At 40.0% G+C, this 16,291-nt stretch overlaps 1 protein-coding gene across 2 annotated transcripts; it reads left to right on the top strand.

The window, feature by feature from the left end:
• Window positions 1-2,329: 2,329 nt before the first annotated feature.
• On the top strand, window positions 2,330-16,155 carry LOC131681701 (prolyl endopeptidase). Of its 2 annotated transcripts, none has more exons than XM_058962673.1 (8): window positions 2,330-2,573; window positions 2,632-2,992; window positions 3,055-3,468; window positions 14,303-14,462; window positions 14,523-15,032; window positions 15,130-15,266; window positions 15,324-15,536; window positions 15,597-16,155. In XM_058962673.1, exons 1-8 carry the CDS (start codon window positions 2,492-2,494, stop codon window positions 15,991-15,993), a joined length of 2,274 nt encoding a protein of 757 aa, XP_058818656.1. In that variant the 5' UTR covers window positions 2,330-2,491; the 3' UTR covers window positions 15,994-16,155. The 2 variants fall into 2 exon arrangements, with proteins under 2 accessions (XP_058818656.1, XP_058818657.1); XM_058962674.1 differs by having other exon boundaries at window positions 2,331-2,573; window positions 2,637-2,992.
• The last annotated feature ends 136 nt before the right edge of the window (window positions 16,156-16,291 follow it).

The following is a 16,291-nucleotide window of genomic DNA, read 5'->3' as shown; positions in this document are numbered from 1 at the left end:
TAGCTTAATGACCCAATTGCCACTGTTTTGATTACCGAAATGTTTCGTTTCCTCCACGGTAATTTGCAGGCTCCGCTCCAATCCATCCCAGTAAAGTTCAGCCGGAAATGAACTGGAATTCTGGCTGGTTCCAGTTCGTATTCCGGCTCCAGTGACACAACCGATTCTAACTGGACTCGGTTGTGTCACTGGAGCCGGAATGCGAACTGGGACCAGCCAGAATTACGGTTCATTTTCGGCTGAGCTATATCCGGCTAATAGGAAAGTGTCACCCAAGTAACCACTAAGCCGTAAAAATGGCATCAATTCTGTTCTATAGTCGCGTATAGAACAAGGGTAACTGAGCTTATAGGCATCATATTGTACATGAGTGCTGTTCAAAAGCCACTTTTGGCGAAATATTCGGCTGATATGCAGCCTACTCCCACTTTTCCACCGCGCCTATGGAGGAATGTCAAAACAATTTGTGTAATGAGGAGAAACCAACGGGTTGAAAAAAAAAACAAAACGAAAATGGAGGAAAGACTGTTTTTCTCTCTTTCTATCTTTCATGGTCTATCTGCCACATGTGTTTGACTTTTTTCTATACAGCGTTTGATCCGGGCTCTAACTTCTGCTTCTAGAAGATATGGGGGATAAGTTGTTCCAGTGCGCTTGTTGTTTGATCCATTTGAGCATTTGGTCAAATAAATGATATTTGCCGTTCTTAAATCGAACGGTTTTTGGTTCGATTGGAAGTTGATTTCACTCACCGACGAACAGAAGCATGGTTTTGGGAATATTTTATTTTTGAAATTACTTCCCTTCCTACACTAAACTTAAAAGTAATTCATCGCAGTTTCGTATCATTTTATGGCTCAAAGATTTAGTTAACTTTAATTTGTTTGTGCCAAATTTCCGAAGCCGACAAGCTTTTTCTTGAGCTTACAAACTGCACTATATCATATTTGTTTTGATTTGGACTTCATTGCTTTAGTTTAATAGAAATGTCAAGCATAAACGGCATTATAAAGGCATCGCTGACTACCGCTTACGGCTTACAACTACAGGGTTTTTAGGCTCTAAAGTATAGCTTCATATACCCATATACGGTCTATTTTAATGCTTAATGCTTGCAATGCTTATAAACATTCGAAAAGCTTGTATAAAACTTATAAACATTTGTAAAGCTGCTATGCAGCTTATAAACATTTGTAAATCCCATATAAAGCTTATAAACATCGGACAGCTCTTATATAGTCAATATGCTGCTTACTTTAGTGCTTACTGGTTTGCTGGGCAGCTTTGTATCATACACAGCCGATCCTTCTCTCTGATAGTCTTCACTGAATCACCTACGTAGTCCAAAATATGAAGGAGTTTGACATTGGTACTGATTAGGTCTCAGTTTCGAGTTGGAACTTTATTTATGGAACGATTTTTTATAACACAATAATACCCTGATTACATTTCGGAGAAATGTATGAGCCAAGTAATTGCAAATGGCTGTAATTCCAGAATAATAGCAAATAAAACTAAATTTCTTACTCGTTTTTTTTTTTTTTTTCATATTTTGGCAGTGATAAGCTTTTTCCGAAAAGAAAATGAAGTTTTTGTTGTAAACTACGACTCACTTGCGGGTGAAAAAAAGCAAACTGTATCACTTTGCCAGTTCATGAGCTGAAGCATAGGTGTCAAATGACTAATTTTAATTTTGCCAATATAAAGAGTACACGCAAAAATAAAACAACCTGCAGAATAAGTTCTTTTAACGTAAATTTAGGTATTTTTGAGTTGTGCGTCGCTTTCGCATTGATTAGTGTTGTCAAAAACGAAACGATAGATTCGACTCAGTTGAGGTCTTCCGTGCAGTAACGTACTTTTGAGTTGTTTGGGGTATGCTCAAAATTAGGTAAATTCAACTTAAATTTAAGTAAATTAAACTCAAGGTGGAGTTATGATTTTTGCCGTAGTTAAATGGAAACTATCTTCAACACGGTTTACCTAATTTTACCTTCCTGCACGATACCACGAGATTGAGACAAAAGTACTTAATTTTAGGTAGTTTTTCGGTGGCGTGTACACATTTTTAGACAGCGAACCCAGTTAAGCTCAGCCGGAAAAGAACCGAAATTCTGGCTGGTTCCAGTTCGCATTCCGGCTCCAGTGTCACAACCGATTCTAGTTAGAATCGGTTGTGTTACTGGAGCCCGTGGACGAACTGGAACCAGCCAGAATTCCAGTTTATTTCCGGCTGAGCTTTACTGGGAATAACTTCTGAAAATTAATAAAATGTGATGTTTTTTGCTGTGTACTGAAACAAACAAATCTGCCCACCCTGCCAGTGACTGGGCATGTTTGTCAAAAATTCGCATTCACTCGCTCTATTTCTCCAACGTTCGCTTTGATTGAAGTCCGGTGTGAATTTGTCGCCAATTTTTTTAACAAGAAATTCTATATTGCTGCATTATTTAAACTGATATCTAGTCATAGCACAAAACTTCAGGGTTATATGAAGACGCTGCGCCTGCTAAACCAAGTAGCAAACAGTTCAAGTATTCTGTCTCGTGAGCTACAAATACCGCGGCTTCAAAGTAATTGTCAGAGTATTTCATAAATTGGGGTGAATTACAGAAAGTTTTACTATTGCAGCACAGTTGAAATCTTTTTTATCTAATTGGAGTAAGTACCGTCGGTTAGCAATGCCTGAAGCGCAAGAAAGTATCAATTTCCAGTATCCGGAAGCCCGCCGCGATGAATCGGTGGTGGAGGAGTTCCATGGAGTTAAAATAGCTGACCCATATCGTTGGTTGGAAGATCCGGACTCGGAGGAAACGCAAGCCTATGTAGAAAAGCAGAACAAGATATCGCAACCGTTTCTGGAAGGTTGTGACGAGTGGAAAAAGTTGAACGAAAAGCTGACAAAACGTTGGAATTATCCCAAGTATTCGTGCCCGTTCAAACATGGAAACCGATATTTCTTTTACATGAACACCGGTTTACAGAATCAAGAGTAATTTAGTAATTTGTAATTTAACAGCTTGTCTCGTCAATCTATTTTTACATTAATTTTAGCGTTCTGTATGTACAAAACTCGCTGGAAGACGAGCCGAAAGTTTTTTTGGATCCCAATTTATTGTCCAAGGACGGAACAACTGCTTTAGTTGGTTCTCGATTCTCGGACGATGGAAATCTATTTGCCTATGGTTTAAGTCAAAGTGGATCTGATTGGACCAAACTGAGAATGCGAGACGTGAATACAGGGGTGGACTTTCCTGAAGTTTTAGAGCACTGTAAGTTTGTCACGGCCTCTTGGACAAAGGACAACAAGGGGTTCTTCTACGCTCGCTACCCTGTAGCTGAAGGAAAAGCCGACGGTTCGGAAACGGCGGCGAACGAAAATCAGAAATTATACTATCATGTCGTTGGAGAATCACAGGACAAGGATGTGCTTATTGCAGAATTCCCGGAGGAACCTTCGTGGAGATTGTAAGTAGCAATTTTACGAAGACGTGCAGTGGCACGGCGTGCGAGTTTCAAAGTTCTAGTATTATTTTTCAAATATTGTTTTCTCTAAGTGGGTGTAGAAATCTCAACGTTTTGCGATAATATGAGGGAAACTAATTTTTACCGTGTTCTTAAAGTTTTTAATAATTACAAATTTCAATTGGCAAAATCTCAAGAACTACGCGGTAGTAGTTTTGAGCTCATTGAAAAGCGCAACTACATCAACATTTTTCCTGACATATTTTCCGTTTGGTTTGCATCATGCAAAAGCAAATGAGAAGTTTTATGACATTTCTGTAATTCGTATATACATGCCTTGCCATTTCAGTACTGATATGGAACACAATATGAAGTTAACTCGACACAAATGAGGGTAATATAAACAAATAGTGCAGATAATGTTATCTACAGCAAATACACTGATACTAGGTGGAAGACGCGTACAGTGGGGAGTCGGCCATTAGGCATAAAGTCATTTGGCTCAATGACATTTGGCATAATGGTCATTTGGCATAATTTTAAGAATTGACCACACTGAAGGTCATTTGGCATAATGATCATTTGGCATAATTTTGAGAATTGATCACACTGAAGGTCATCTGGCATAACGGGTATTTGGCATAGTGGACATTTGGCATAATTTGGAGAATTGATCACACTGAAGGTCATTTGGCATATTTTTAAGAATTGATCACCGAAGGTCATTTGGCATAACGAACATTGGCATAACGGCTATTTGGCATAACGGTCATTTGGCATAATTTTGAGAATTGATCACACTGAAGGTCATTTGGCATAACGGTTATTTGGCATAATGGTCATTTGGCATAATTTTAAGAATTGATCACACCGAAGGTCATTTGGCATAATTTTGCTAAGTGATCTCATTGAAGGTTATTTGGAATAACGGCATTTGGCTATCAGGTGAATGACCCATAAGGTTAAAGATGCACTAAGCAATAATAATGTGTTTTTATCCATTACCTAATATTGATTATATTTCGAGTTAAAATATTTTGTAACTGATTTTGCCTTCATTTAAATATGACCAGTTCTTCTGAATTTCATTTTTAGCATTTTTGTGGTTGTTCATTCTTGTAATTATGGATTCTTTGCTATGACATACGTTTTAGTATAGTATAGTGTAGAACTGCGATCCACCAGGTGGATGTTTTGTTTTGGCCATTATTATTATGATCGGCAGTGAATTTTGGTTTTCCATACAGCGTTAAATAATTAAATTTTCCTTATTATCTTTCTTTATATCATGAGCTGTTCTTTCGAATTATATGCTTTATCATTTGTGGATTTCGACAAGTTTTTCAAACGATGATTACTTATATATATTCAACCATCGGTTGTTACATTACTTTAGCACTTGGGGCGGAGCCAGTGCAATGCGGCATGCCGCAAAACTGAGACTAAAGCGGCGCAAGTAAACCTGTGATCCACTCGTTCGCCCGGAATACTCAAACACAGGGGCTACAAATTAGTTTAAGTCAGACGGCGATGTCGGACAGCACGCCAGGGCCGGCGGAACACGTGGGTAGTACTACCCACTCGAAAATAACCGAGGGAGGGATTGCCCACTCGAAGGTTTGGAACAAAACAAAATCTGAGATTAACCACATATGTGTCTCGTGTACAAAATGCATTCATCTGAAATTCTCGATGCGCAACAATTTCACATTTTTATTAAGATACAAATTTCTTTGCTTTACAATTAAAATTTCTAGAAAATGTGGGATAGTTATTATGATTTGTTTGAATTATTTGAAATTATTTTTTTATATTTATGCTAAGGGAATATATTTTGATACATCTACATCTTAAAATAAGGAATTCTGATCGATATACAAAAAATAATAATGCAATTTTACTCAGACTGAAGGATGCAGACAGAAATATTTTTAAAGTACATGCAACTTGTAATTTTTAGCAAGGATAATCTTCAGCCTCGAGCAGGGTTACCGGACGAGGGAGAGCTCGACGTGGCTCCTCTAGAGGACTGCTGGAGAACAGTAGAAGCAGCCATCAACCACGTAGCAATGCAATGCAGCGCGAGCGGTCATGCTGCAGCATGGATCCCGACAGAATGTGGAACGACACAAAAAGAAGCGAAGGCAGCAGACACGCCTCTTTCGGGAGAAAAAATGCCGCCTGGAAGAAGCGGAGTGCGAGGAAATGGAACTGCTGTGCCGTTCTCAAGAATCAAGACACAGAAGTTTTACCAGAAGCTCAACGCATCCCGCAAATGCTTCGTGCAGCAAGCCGAAATATGTAGGGATAAGGACGGGAGCCTGCTGACGGGCAACCGTGAGGTGATCGAAAGGTGGAAGCAGCACTTCGACGAGCACCTGAACGGCGAGGAGAATGTTGGTACAGATGACCAAGGCAACGGAGGATTTGACTACGTCAGTGCAGTTGAGGACGGGAACGAACCAACTCCCACGTTGAGGGAAGTTAAGGATGCCATCCAACAGCTTAAGAACAATAAAGCAGCTGGCAAAGATGGTATCGCAGCAGAACCCATCAAGTTGGGCCCGGAAAAGTTGGTCACTTGTCTGCACCGGTTAGTAGTCAGGATCTGGGAAACCGAACTGCTATCGGAGGAGTGGAAAGAAGGGGTGATCTGCCCCATTCACAAGAAAGGCGACCATTTGAAGTGTGAGAACCTCCGAGCGATCATCATTTTGAATGCCGCCTACAAAGTGCTATCCCAGATCATCTTCCGTCGTCTATCACCTAAAGTAAATGAATTCGTGGGAAGTTATTAAGCCGGTTTCATCGATGACCGGTCGACAATGGACCAGATCTTCACCGTACGGCAAATCCTCCAGAAATGCCGTGAATACCAGGTCCCAGCGCATCACCTGTTCATCGACTACAAGGCGGCATACGACAGTATCGATCGCGTAGAGCTATGGAAAATCATGGACGAAAACAGCTTTCCCGGGAAGCTGACTCGACTGATCAAAGTAACGATGGACGGTGTACAAAACAGCGCGCTGCAGCGTAAGGATTTCGGGTCAACTTTCCAGTCCATTCGAATCTCGACAGGGACTGAAACAAGATGATGAACTCTCATGTCTACTATTCAACATCGCTCTGGAAGGTGTGATGCGACGAGCCGGGCTCAACAGCACGATTTTCACGGCCAATTTCTATGCTTCGCGGATGACATGGACATTATCGACCGAACATTTGGAACGGTGACAGACCTATACACCCGCCTGAAACGCGAAGCAGCGAAAGTCGAACTGGTGATAAATGCGTTGAAAACAAAGTATATGCTGGTAGGCGGAACTGAAAACGACAGGATCCGGCTAGAAAACAGCGTTACGATCGACAAGGATACCTTTGAAGTAGTGGAGGATTTTTTCTATCTAGGATCCTTATTAAAGGGCTGACAATAACGTGAGCCGTGAAATCCGAAGACGCATCATCAGTGGAAGTCGGGCCTACTATGGACTCCAGAAGAAACTGCGGTCGAGAAAGATTCACTCCCGCACCAAATGCACTATGTACAGAACGCTTATAAGACCGGTCGTTCTCTACGGGCACGAGACTTGGACCATGCTCGAGGAGGACCTGCAAGCGCTAGGTGTTTTCAAGCGACGGGTGCTAAGGACGATCTTCGGCGGTGTGCAGGAGAACGGTGTGTGGCGGCGAAGGATGAACCACGAGCGTGTTGCACTCTATGGCGAACCCAGTATCCAAAAGGTGGCCAAAGATGGAAGGATACGGTGGTCAGGGCATGTTGCAAGATTGCCGGATAACAATCCTGCAAAGATGGTGTTCGCTAATGATCCGGTTGGTACAAGAACGCGAGGAGCGCAGAGAGCACGATAGGCGGACCAGGTAGAACGTGATTTGGCGAGTGTTGGGCATAACCGACGTTGGAGAGCCGCAGCTACAAATCGAGTATTGTGGAGGCAAATTGTTGATTCAGTGTTATCATGAAATTGATATTGAACTAAATAAATAAAAAAATAAATAATGAATCATTTAATTAAAAATTGCAACAAGGAGAAAAAGTAGTAGGCTTTTTATAAGGAAGACAAAACACATACACGCGAGGGATTGATTCTGACATCAGTAACAGAGATCGTATCAAGGAAAGTGATAATACGCGGATAACAGGATGACAGGAGAAAAAGAAATTAAATTTGTAGCGTTTAGACAAACTGGTATCCTTATATCCGCTGGGAACTCTTGGGATCAGATTTCCAGGTAGGTGTTAGCATGTCAACCAAAAGAGAAGAGATAACTAAATTTGGACATCTATCGTGTTTAAAGTAGGGGAGATCGAGAATAGTCAGCACATCTAGGACTGGAACGAGAAGGGATTCGTTTAATGGAGATCTGGCGCTAGAGCACTAGGCGCATGACCAGACAACATGTTTAATGGTGCGATAACTTTTACTACAATCGCTCTCCTCGATCTTGATATGTTGGAGACGCGTATTCATCGCACAATTATTCGACATCACCCGAGATATCATCCGAAGGAAGTCACGACCTTCATCCGTCCCCTTTAAAACGAGATTTGTTGATACCTTTGGAATTCCTAAACTTCCATTGTCCTACGAAATTTGTCAATTTTCGACGAACGTCACGGTGATATGCGCACGAGCATCTTTGCTCTCAGACAAATTTGTGTGTTCAAAGAACAACCATTACGTGTATATTAGAGTGGCTCGAAAATGACATTTTTCAGCACAGCACTTTTTGAGTTCCTTTTGTGGTCCCAAATGCCTGTGAAAAGTTTGGGAGCGGTCGATTGCTTCCCGGGTTTGCGCATTGCGTTTAAAGTTTGTATGGGATTTTATATGGGGAAATCAATTATTTTGCATTTACGTTAATAAAGATCGCTATTTCACTCAATATGAAAAACCAGGTTTATAAAACGATAATTCAAACCTTGGTTAACAACTTTGTCGAAACCGGTAACTTTTCATTTTCTGACTACGTCTGTGTTATTCAGCAATTCATTCTGAACATTTCATTCAAAGGTACCAAGTCTCTGCGATGAATATATTCTCATTTGTTCAAGTTTCAAGTATTGGTGTCGTGGTGTACTGACAGTGTTGGAAGAAATAATTAATTTCTGCATTTGGATTTTACCATAAGTTTTAAAATCGTTATAACTATTTTTTGAAAACTCGTAGCTAGTTACGGTCTTCGGCAAAGTTGTTAACCAAGGTTTGAACTATAGTTTTATGTAGCTGATTTTTCATTATCAGTGAAATAGGGATCTTTATTAATTAAAATGCAAAATAATTGATTTCCCCATATAAAATCCTATGCAAACTTTGAACGCAATGCGCAAACCCGGGAAGCAACCAACCGCTACCAAATTTTGAACAGGCATTTGGGACCACAAAAGGAACTCAAAAAGTGCTGTGCCCGCTAGTTTAAATCATTTTGAAGCTTTCCCATACAACCGCGAGCCACTCTAGTGTATATACAGTATTCTCATTTCATCGCGAAACGTCTACGGTTTGAATGTGGATTTATATGGAATGCTGTTGTCGTCCGAAAAGCATTCTTGGTTCCGTATATTGCGGTCAAAGGTTGAATCGAGTACCACTAGACGAAGTATTGTTTCTCTCTTTAGCCCGTCGACGAACCAGTGCCAATAACCGCGTTATTCAGCTTTCATCAAGTTTTTTTTTGAGCTTCTAACGTTGCGTATGTTCGGAAAAATTCGGGCGTTCCAACGTTCAGAATGGAATTATAGGACTTGCGCGTACAATTCTGAGCACTACTGGAAACCGTCCACGGTTGTTTGCGCTGAGTACTCGTTTCGTCTTTAATTGCAGTGTACAAAATCGAGTCAGTCAAAACGTTCTACGCTTTCACTGGAGGAATTTCTTGTTTTGATTCGATTGTTTCGGATATAGTGGACGCGTAGCTCTTTCTACCAATGGGCACACTAAATGTAGCGAGGTCGCGTACAATGACAAATCTAACGCGTTTGGCCGCTTGTGGAGTAGGCATTCGGGTCATTTCCATCGTGTTCAATATGGTCATTGTCGCGAATATCACGCAGTAAGATATATCGGTTATCACCGTGAAGACAACCTCATAGCATACCATAGGAGTTAAAGTCTTCTAGAGCCAGCTGAGGTTCGATGTATATGCCAACAATGTCAATAAGTTTTTGCCTTTGATTCGAGCTTGACAAGCGACAGCTTCATTACCTGGTACCTAGAAGATTGAAATAATAGCACTTTTATACCAAAGCGCTTTCTTGGCCCTGGTGAATAATGTTAAAATTGTGGAAGATCTACATCGGAAGTTAACCAGGATTTATATAATGCAAATGAATTGTATAAAACCTAGGAAAATAATAACTCTTACGCACTTATGTCGGTTTTGTAACTGCACCCATTAAGGGACACTCTCAGGTCCTTACGAGGGAGCTGATTCTCTTTCGAAAACGTATAGGCATATTAGAAGATGTTCCCTCTATGGGAATGTTAGTATCTCGCTCTTTAGTAAACAAGGGAGCGCACAAATTAGTCGTGGCCCGTAGGGTATAGCATTCTTTAGCATTTCTTGTAGCGTTTCTCAAAATAATTTCCACACTGCGCCTTGTTTCTACATTAGGTAACTCTACGCCTTCATTGCTTGCAACGACGGCAGCTCATGTCCCATGGCACAAAAAGGCGAACAGATAGACGAGCCTCGTTAAAAAAAGTTTGGAAGTATAGATCTGGCGACTAAAATTGAGGCTGTTGGAAAATAAGTTTTCTTTACTCCACGATTTTTGCTGAACGCGTACCAGAATTTTCACAGAGTGAAGCGAAGGGTTCTGGAAGTAACCAACTCCATATTTCGCAATTAAGGCCCCTCTCAGAGACAACACCATCAATCTCTACTTCCCGGACGGCTACGTAGACAAAATACTTCTTTGTACTCGCCTGAGTGTTGTTTAGTAGATCATGCGATATGTCGATGACGCTAATGGCTTAACTTTGGTTCAGAAGTAAACCATCCAGGGGCCGGTTGTATTAAATGGATATGACACATTGCGCGGGCTTGTACACCAGAAGGATGTTTTTGTTTTGTCTTATTTTGGTATCACATTCATTTTTCTCGTTTCGGTAGTGTTTAAACCATCAAAAATTATGTAATCAAATTTTTGACATTTCTTCAAATAGTTGAAAAATATATAGAGAAGAAAGTTGAATTTCACGGAAAAATGGTTTCTGAATTATTGACTTCTAAAAAAGTTCTATTTCATGTAACTATTATTGAAATTTTAATCTGTTTAAAGGAATTTGTTTGTTATTGAGTGTAGAATAATAACACTAGAAGGATTTTCACTCATATTTGACTTTTTTTGGCATTTTTTTTGAACTAATAGAAGTTTTGATTGTTTCTGTGTTGTAACGTCACGAAAAATGCATATTTATTCAGTTTATCATAAATTACAATTTTGTTCAAATTTATATTCCGGATTCTCTTTGTATTCAAAAATACTTTTACAAAAAGCCTCCAACTTCTTTTATTGGATGTGCGGATCAAAAGTTACAACAGGATACACTTTGCGTTGTAACGTCACGTAAATCAACTTTTATCAGATGCTTAAATGATTTTTCAGATATAGTGTTAAAGCTTACTTCGAATGGTTTATTAAAACGCTTTCAAGTTGTTTCATAAACAGGAAATTATACTAGCGTGATATTTATAAATTCAGAATGTATACCCTTAAGGGGTTATATACCATCAACACACGCGACGTTTCAACGATTTGACCCTCATTCTATAAATCTGTTATAACGTTTTCAAATGAAATCTTTCATCAAACCTAATTATAGGTTCAGAAAATAAACAAATTTTTATATAAAATTCGATCTACAAAACTCGAATGCACTGGGCGAGGTATTTTTAATAAACGATTGTACAACGTCACATTATATTTCATCAACCCTCCGGCACTCGCGCGAATGGCTCCCCGAATGAGCAACCGCTGGTGCTGGAAGAAGATTTCGCTAGAGTTTCGGAAGGTGTTGCACAAAAGACTACGGCGCGAGTGCCGGAGGGTTAAAGTTCACCTCCGCTGTATTCTCCTCGACGCTGGCTGGTCATATGATACGTGTCGATGCAATCGCGCTAACAGCAACGTAGTCCAGGACATGCGTTGGAAGGTTGTGAGGGAATTTCCGAGTTTTGTACTTGGGGTAGTATTTAGGCATGAATATTAATTCGTTCCCGGAATACTTCTTTCCTCCCAGCAATCAACCATTTCACACTTCACTATCTTCGACCCGCCGCCTGTTATAAGGTTGTCGGCGACCACAGTTGTAGTCTCAAGTGCTGTCAGTCAGGTACCAACCAATTCTTCCGTTACAAACCGAAATACATCGTTGAAGCAGCTACATCATCGAATTGCCTGTGATATTAAATCCGTTATGGATCTATTCGAATTTACGGGAGATTGTGACGTAATAGTTGGGGCTACAGAGACCTTTCTGGTTGACCACACTAAATCGTCTCAATTGCTTAGAGTCGGATAAAAAGGCTTTGGCTGTGGTCATGGTCTCAAATGAGCTCGAAAAAGATAGATGGAGAGTGTTTGTTGGAGTTTGCCGACATTTTAAATCCCGTCGAATCAACGACTGGATGTAACACATCCTTTCGTAACATTACGGTGATGTGACGTGTTCTTTTTCTTTGAATATTTGTAACTATAACTTTTTTATAAGATCTTCATCCGGTCGTCTCCCCAAGTAAAAAGTAACTATAACATATACAATACTTCAGTGTACCGAGCCCTATCGATTGTCTGGCGCTTAAATTGTGCTCGCTTCCTCATATAAATCCACTTGTTTAAGGTTGAACAGAGAAAGGGCAAAAATCGAAAACGAAAAAAGCAGTTTTTTCATACCGTACGTTAGATCTTCATAAAAATCAATCAGCAGTACTGTAACAACATTCTACATAAGCTGATTGATTTTTATGAACACACGGTGTGGAAAAAAACTGCTTTTTTCGTTTCCGATTTTTGTCCTTTCTCTGTCCACCCTTAAGCCTAAGAATACAAATATCATACTATAAACTCGGATCGGGAACCTGATTCCAAATTAAACAAAGCAATACTGCCAGTTTATTTTCTTTTGTGAAATATGTTATAAAACCTATTTTTCCGGCTCCTGGTAGTTTACATATTGAGCCGTATAAAATAAATAAATGTGTCAAATGGCTTAAATATATCTATAACAGATATGAAAGAAAATCGTATCGTGATTTTTGGACAACCCCATATGTTTATTCGAGTAAAATATCATTAACATGCCTATATGTAATAAATATTTAAACTTTCACTCAAAACAAAAGCACCAGCGTGATTTACAGAGTTATAGAAAAGTTGAAGATTTTCGTGACGTTACAACGCAATGAGATATCGCTTTTCCTGAGAAAGGAGCGTTGTAACGTCACGAAAGTAAAAGATGATTAAAAAGAAACAAAGCAATAAACTTTATATTTAATGACACCTAATTATTCGTAAGTTATTTAGAAATACTTCATAGAAGATTGGTTCTTGATAAAAAAATCTTATAGAGCAGATATTTTGACTTTTAATTTTTTTTTTATTTCGATTATAGAGGTTTTAACCTTAAGGTCATTCGCCTCTTCGGGTTAGAAAAATCACATGAAAAATTTCTAACCCTATGTGCGGGATCGGGACTCGAACCCAGGTGCGCTGCGTATAAGGCAATCAATTTACCAACTACGCTAAGGCCACCCCTCGTGAAATACGCTGAAGGTTCTAATTTGTGACGCGTTGTAACGTCACGTTACATTATTGGTCATAACACAACCCTCTTCCAGTTTATTCAGTTTATGTCGGTTGAATCTTTCGTGAAATTTTGTCTACTTTCTAAATATGTGATAAGTTTTGATGTAGGCGTTCATTTGATAAAGTTATAACATATTTATGGAATGAAGATTCGTCAAATCGTTGTAACGTCACGAAAGAATGTGTCATATGGTTTGTATTGAAAAGGAAACTTATCAGCATTATTTTTGACATCGGCATGCAAATCGGCCTCCATTAAGCCTGAAAGGATGTTAATCGTCGGACATACCTTCCCGTTAGTCAGAAATGGAAAATTAATGCAACAAAATTGAAAAGAATGGAGTAATTGGTACTTAGCTGTACAAATGCTCCGTTTAGTATCAGTAATCAACAAGCACATTTTCGCTGAGTTGTTGGCCATACAGCCCGTTAACAAAGGGTGATTCCAAGTGGCCACCAGGTATTATAAGGGAATTTTTATTTGCACTTACACACGCCATGTATGAACTTTCGTCATTACGAGTAGAAATCACTCCGTTGTGCTAATTTTACTGTTTTCCTTAACATAAAATATTTATGCGAAAAAATCTTCAGCAGTAGCACGGCTCAAAATTATGCCGAATTACCTTATGCCAAATGAATTTATGCCAATTGACCCAGACCCGTCCAAGGTCGGTAAATGCCGTATTCTCGTCTTCACGCAGCTCCACAGATGGCGGGCGTGTGGTACCCCAGTGCAACGTTCTAGGGTTAAACTTCGTCAGCATTTGCATGTACAGCTTTCGCGATCGTTCTTTGGCCGACTTGTTTTGCCTATCGTCACGATTTGCAGTCATCACTTTCTTGTAAGTCGACAGCCTGGCTCGATTTTTCAGCTGGATGCGCGATTGTAGACGGCACTCCCAGCTTGACCCACGTTCTAACCCGAACACTTCAATAAATAGCTAGAGTTGACCGTTCGCATTTTCTAGACTTTCACCATTGCTTTTCTGTCTACTTTACTAGAACGCCAGAGGTGTCTGACTGTGGAAAGTACCTGATGCTGTTCATCATGAAGGGTTGTAAGGACATGTTACTATACTTCAGCAACCTGGGAAATTCCGGAGGCATCAAAGGAAAGTTGGACTTTGTCAAAGTGGTTAGCGAGTTCGACAGTGATTACGATGTAAGTACGGCAATTGATATTCTCTCGATAAAAAATCTCAAATGTCTAAAACCATTGCAGTACATTACAAACGAAGGAAGCATTTTCTCATTTCGTACAAACAAGTGCGCACCAAACTATCGTATTGTGAACATTGATTTCGAAAACCCTGCCATCGACAACTGGAAAACTTTAATTGAGGAGCATCCAAAGAACGTGCTGGACTGGTCCAACTGCGTCAACAAGGACAAGCTTGTGCTTGCTTACATTGACGATGTTAAGTCGGTACTGCAGGTACACAGCTTGCATGACGGTAGTTTTATATCCACGTTCAAGCTGGAGATTGGTACCATCGTAGGGTTCAGTGGCAAGAAAAAATATTCGGAGATGTTCTACCATTTCGTGTCTTTCTTAACGCCAGGAATTATCTATCATTATGATTTTGCCAAAGAGGAACCGCAGGCTGTCATTTTCCGGCAGGTTAAGATCGAAAACTTTGATAACAGTTTGTACAAGGTAGACCAGGTGTTCTACGAGAGCAAGGATGGTGAACGGATTCCGATGTTTGTAGTGCAAAAGAAAGCGGATGATGTAAGTTAATAGCATGTTTTAATTTTGAGATTTAGTGCAAAGATGCAGTAGTATAACCATGGATATCTTCTTTATTACCCTCTTCGTCCAATTCTAGCAAGTGGAAAAACCTTGCCTACTTTACGGTTACGGAGGTTTTAATGTTTGTGTCCAGCCATTCTTCAGTATCACAGGTTTGGTGTTCATCGATTCGTTTGATGGGATTCTCGCTTATCCAAACATTCGTGGTGGCGGGTTAGTTAATTAGCGCCCTGTCGTAGAACATTTCATCATTATTTGAACTATTTTCAGTGAGTACGGCGAACGTTGGCATAACTCAGGCCGACTGCTGAAGAAGCAGAATGTATTCGACGACTTCCAATATGCGGCTAAGCATCTGGTGGAGAGTGGCCGTACCCGTTACAAAAAAATCGCAATCCATGGCGGCTCCAACGGAGGTTTGCTAGTTGGAGCATGTATTAATCAACGACCAGACCTATTTGGAGCCGCAGTTTCTCAAGTGGGGTAATAAAACGATTGCGTTGGAAATTCCCGAACAATGTTTGTAATTCGTCTTCATTTCAGCGTCATGGACATGCTGCGCTTCCATAAGTTTACCGTCGGTCGCGCTTGGGTGTCCGATTATGGTGATGTCGAGCAGAAGGAACACTTTGAAAACCTGTACAAGTATTCTCCGCTTCACAATGTGCACACGCCAAAGTCCGAGAAAGAGGAGTATCCTGCGACGCTTGTCCTAACCGCGGACCACGACGATCGTGTTAGTCCGCTGCATTCGCTGAAGTTCGTTGCCGAATTGCATCATGCAATTAAGGATTGTGAGTTTCAGAAAAATCCACTGTTACTGCGAGTATATAGCAAAACAGGACATGGAGCCGGTAAACCAACAGCTAAAAAGATTGATGAAGCAACTGATATACTAACGTTTATGTTCAAAGCATTAAAACTTAAGTTGACCTTCTGAGGGCTGTAGCAACCGCTACGGAACATTTCTTATTAGCTTTCGTATGGCCATCTTGTTTGTTTTTTTTAACTGTATAAATAGCATAATGATTTGTATTAATATACTTACACGGTATAATAGTCATTGAAATATCGTAGTAAATAAATTAATTGGAATCAGGTATTTTTGAAGTATTGTATTGTATGAAACTTGATTAACCTTCCGAGGTCCCAATACTTACCTATCACCCCTTTTACAACTAGCACGAATTTTGGGAAAATAAATAATGGCGCCTTGGATGGATTCGCTTAACTACCCT

This window comes from Topomyia yanbarensis, chromosome 2 (assembly GCF_030247195.1).
Source record: "Topomyia yanbarensis strain Yona2022 chromosome 2, ASM3024719v1, whole genome shotgun sequence".
NCBI lineage: Eukaryota > Metazoa > Arthropoda > Insecta > Diptera > Culicidae > Topomyia > Topomyia yanbarensis.
This window is presented reverse-complemented; position numbering and strand designations above follow the sequence as displayed.

Bases quoted from the DNA above. Each gene is read 5' to 3' on its own strand.
- LOC131681701 (XM_058962673.1), top strand. From the start codon at position 2,492: ATGAAGACGCTGCGCCTGCTAAACCAAGTAGCAAACAGTTCAAGTATT. The intron at 15,033-15,129 runs GTAAGTTAATAG...GTCCAATTCTAG, and splicing joins TGCAAAAGAAAGCGGATGAT to CAAGTGGAAAAACCTTGCCT. The intron at 15,267-15,323 runs GTTAGTTAATTA...AACTATTTTCAG, and splicing joins CCAAACATTCGTGGTGGCGG to TGAGTACGGCGAACGTTGGC.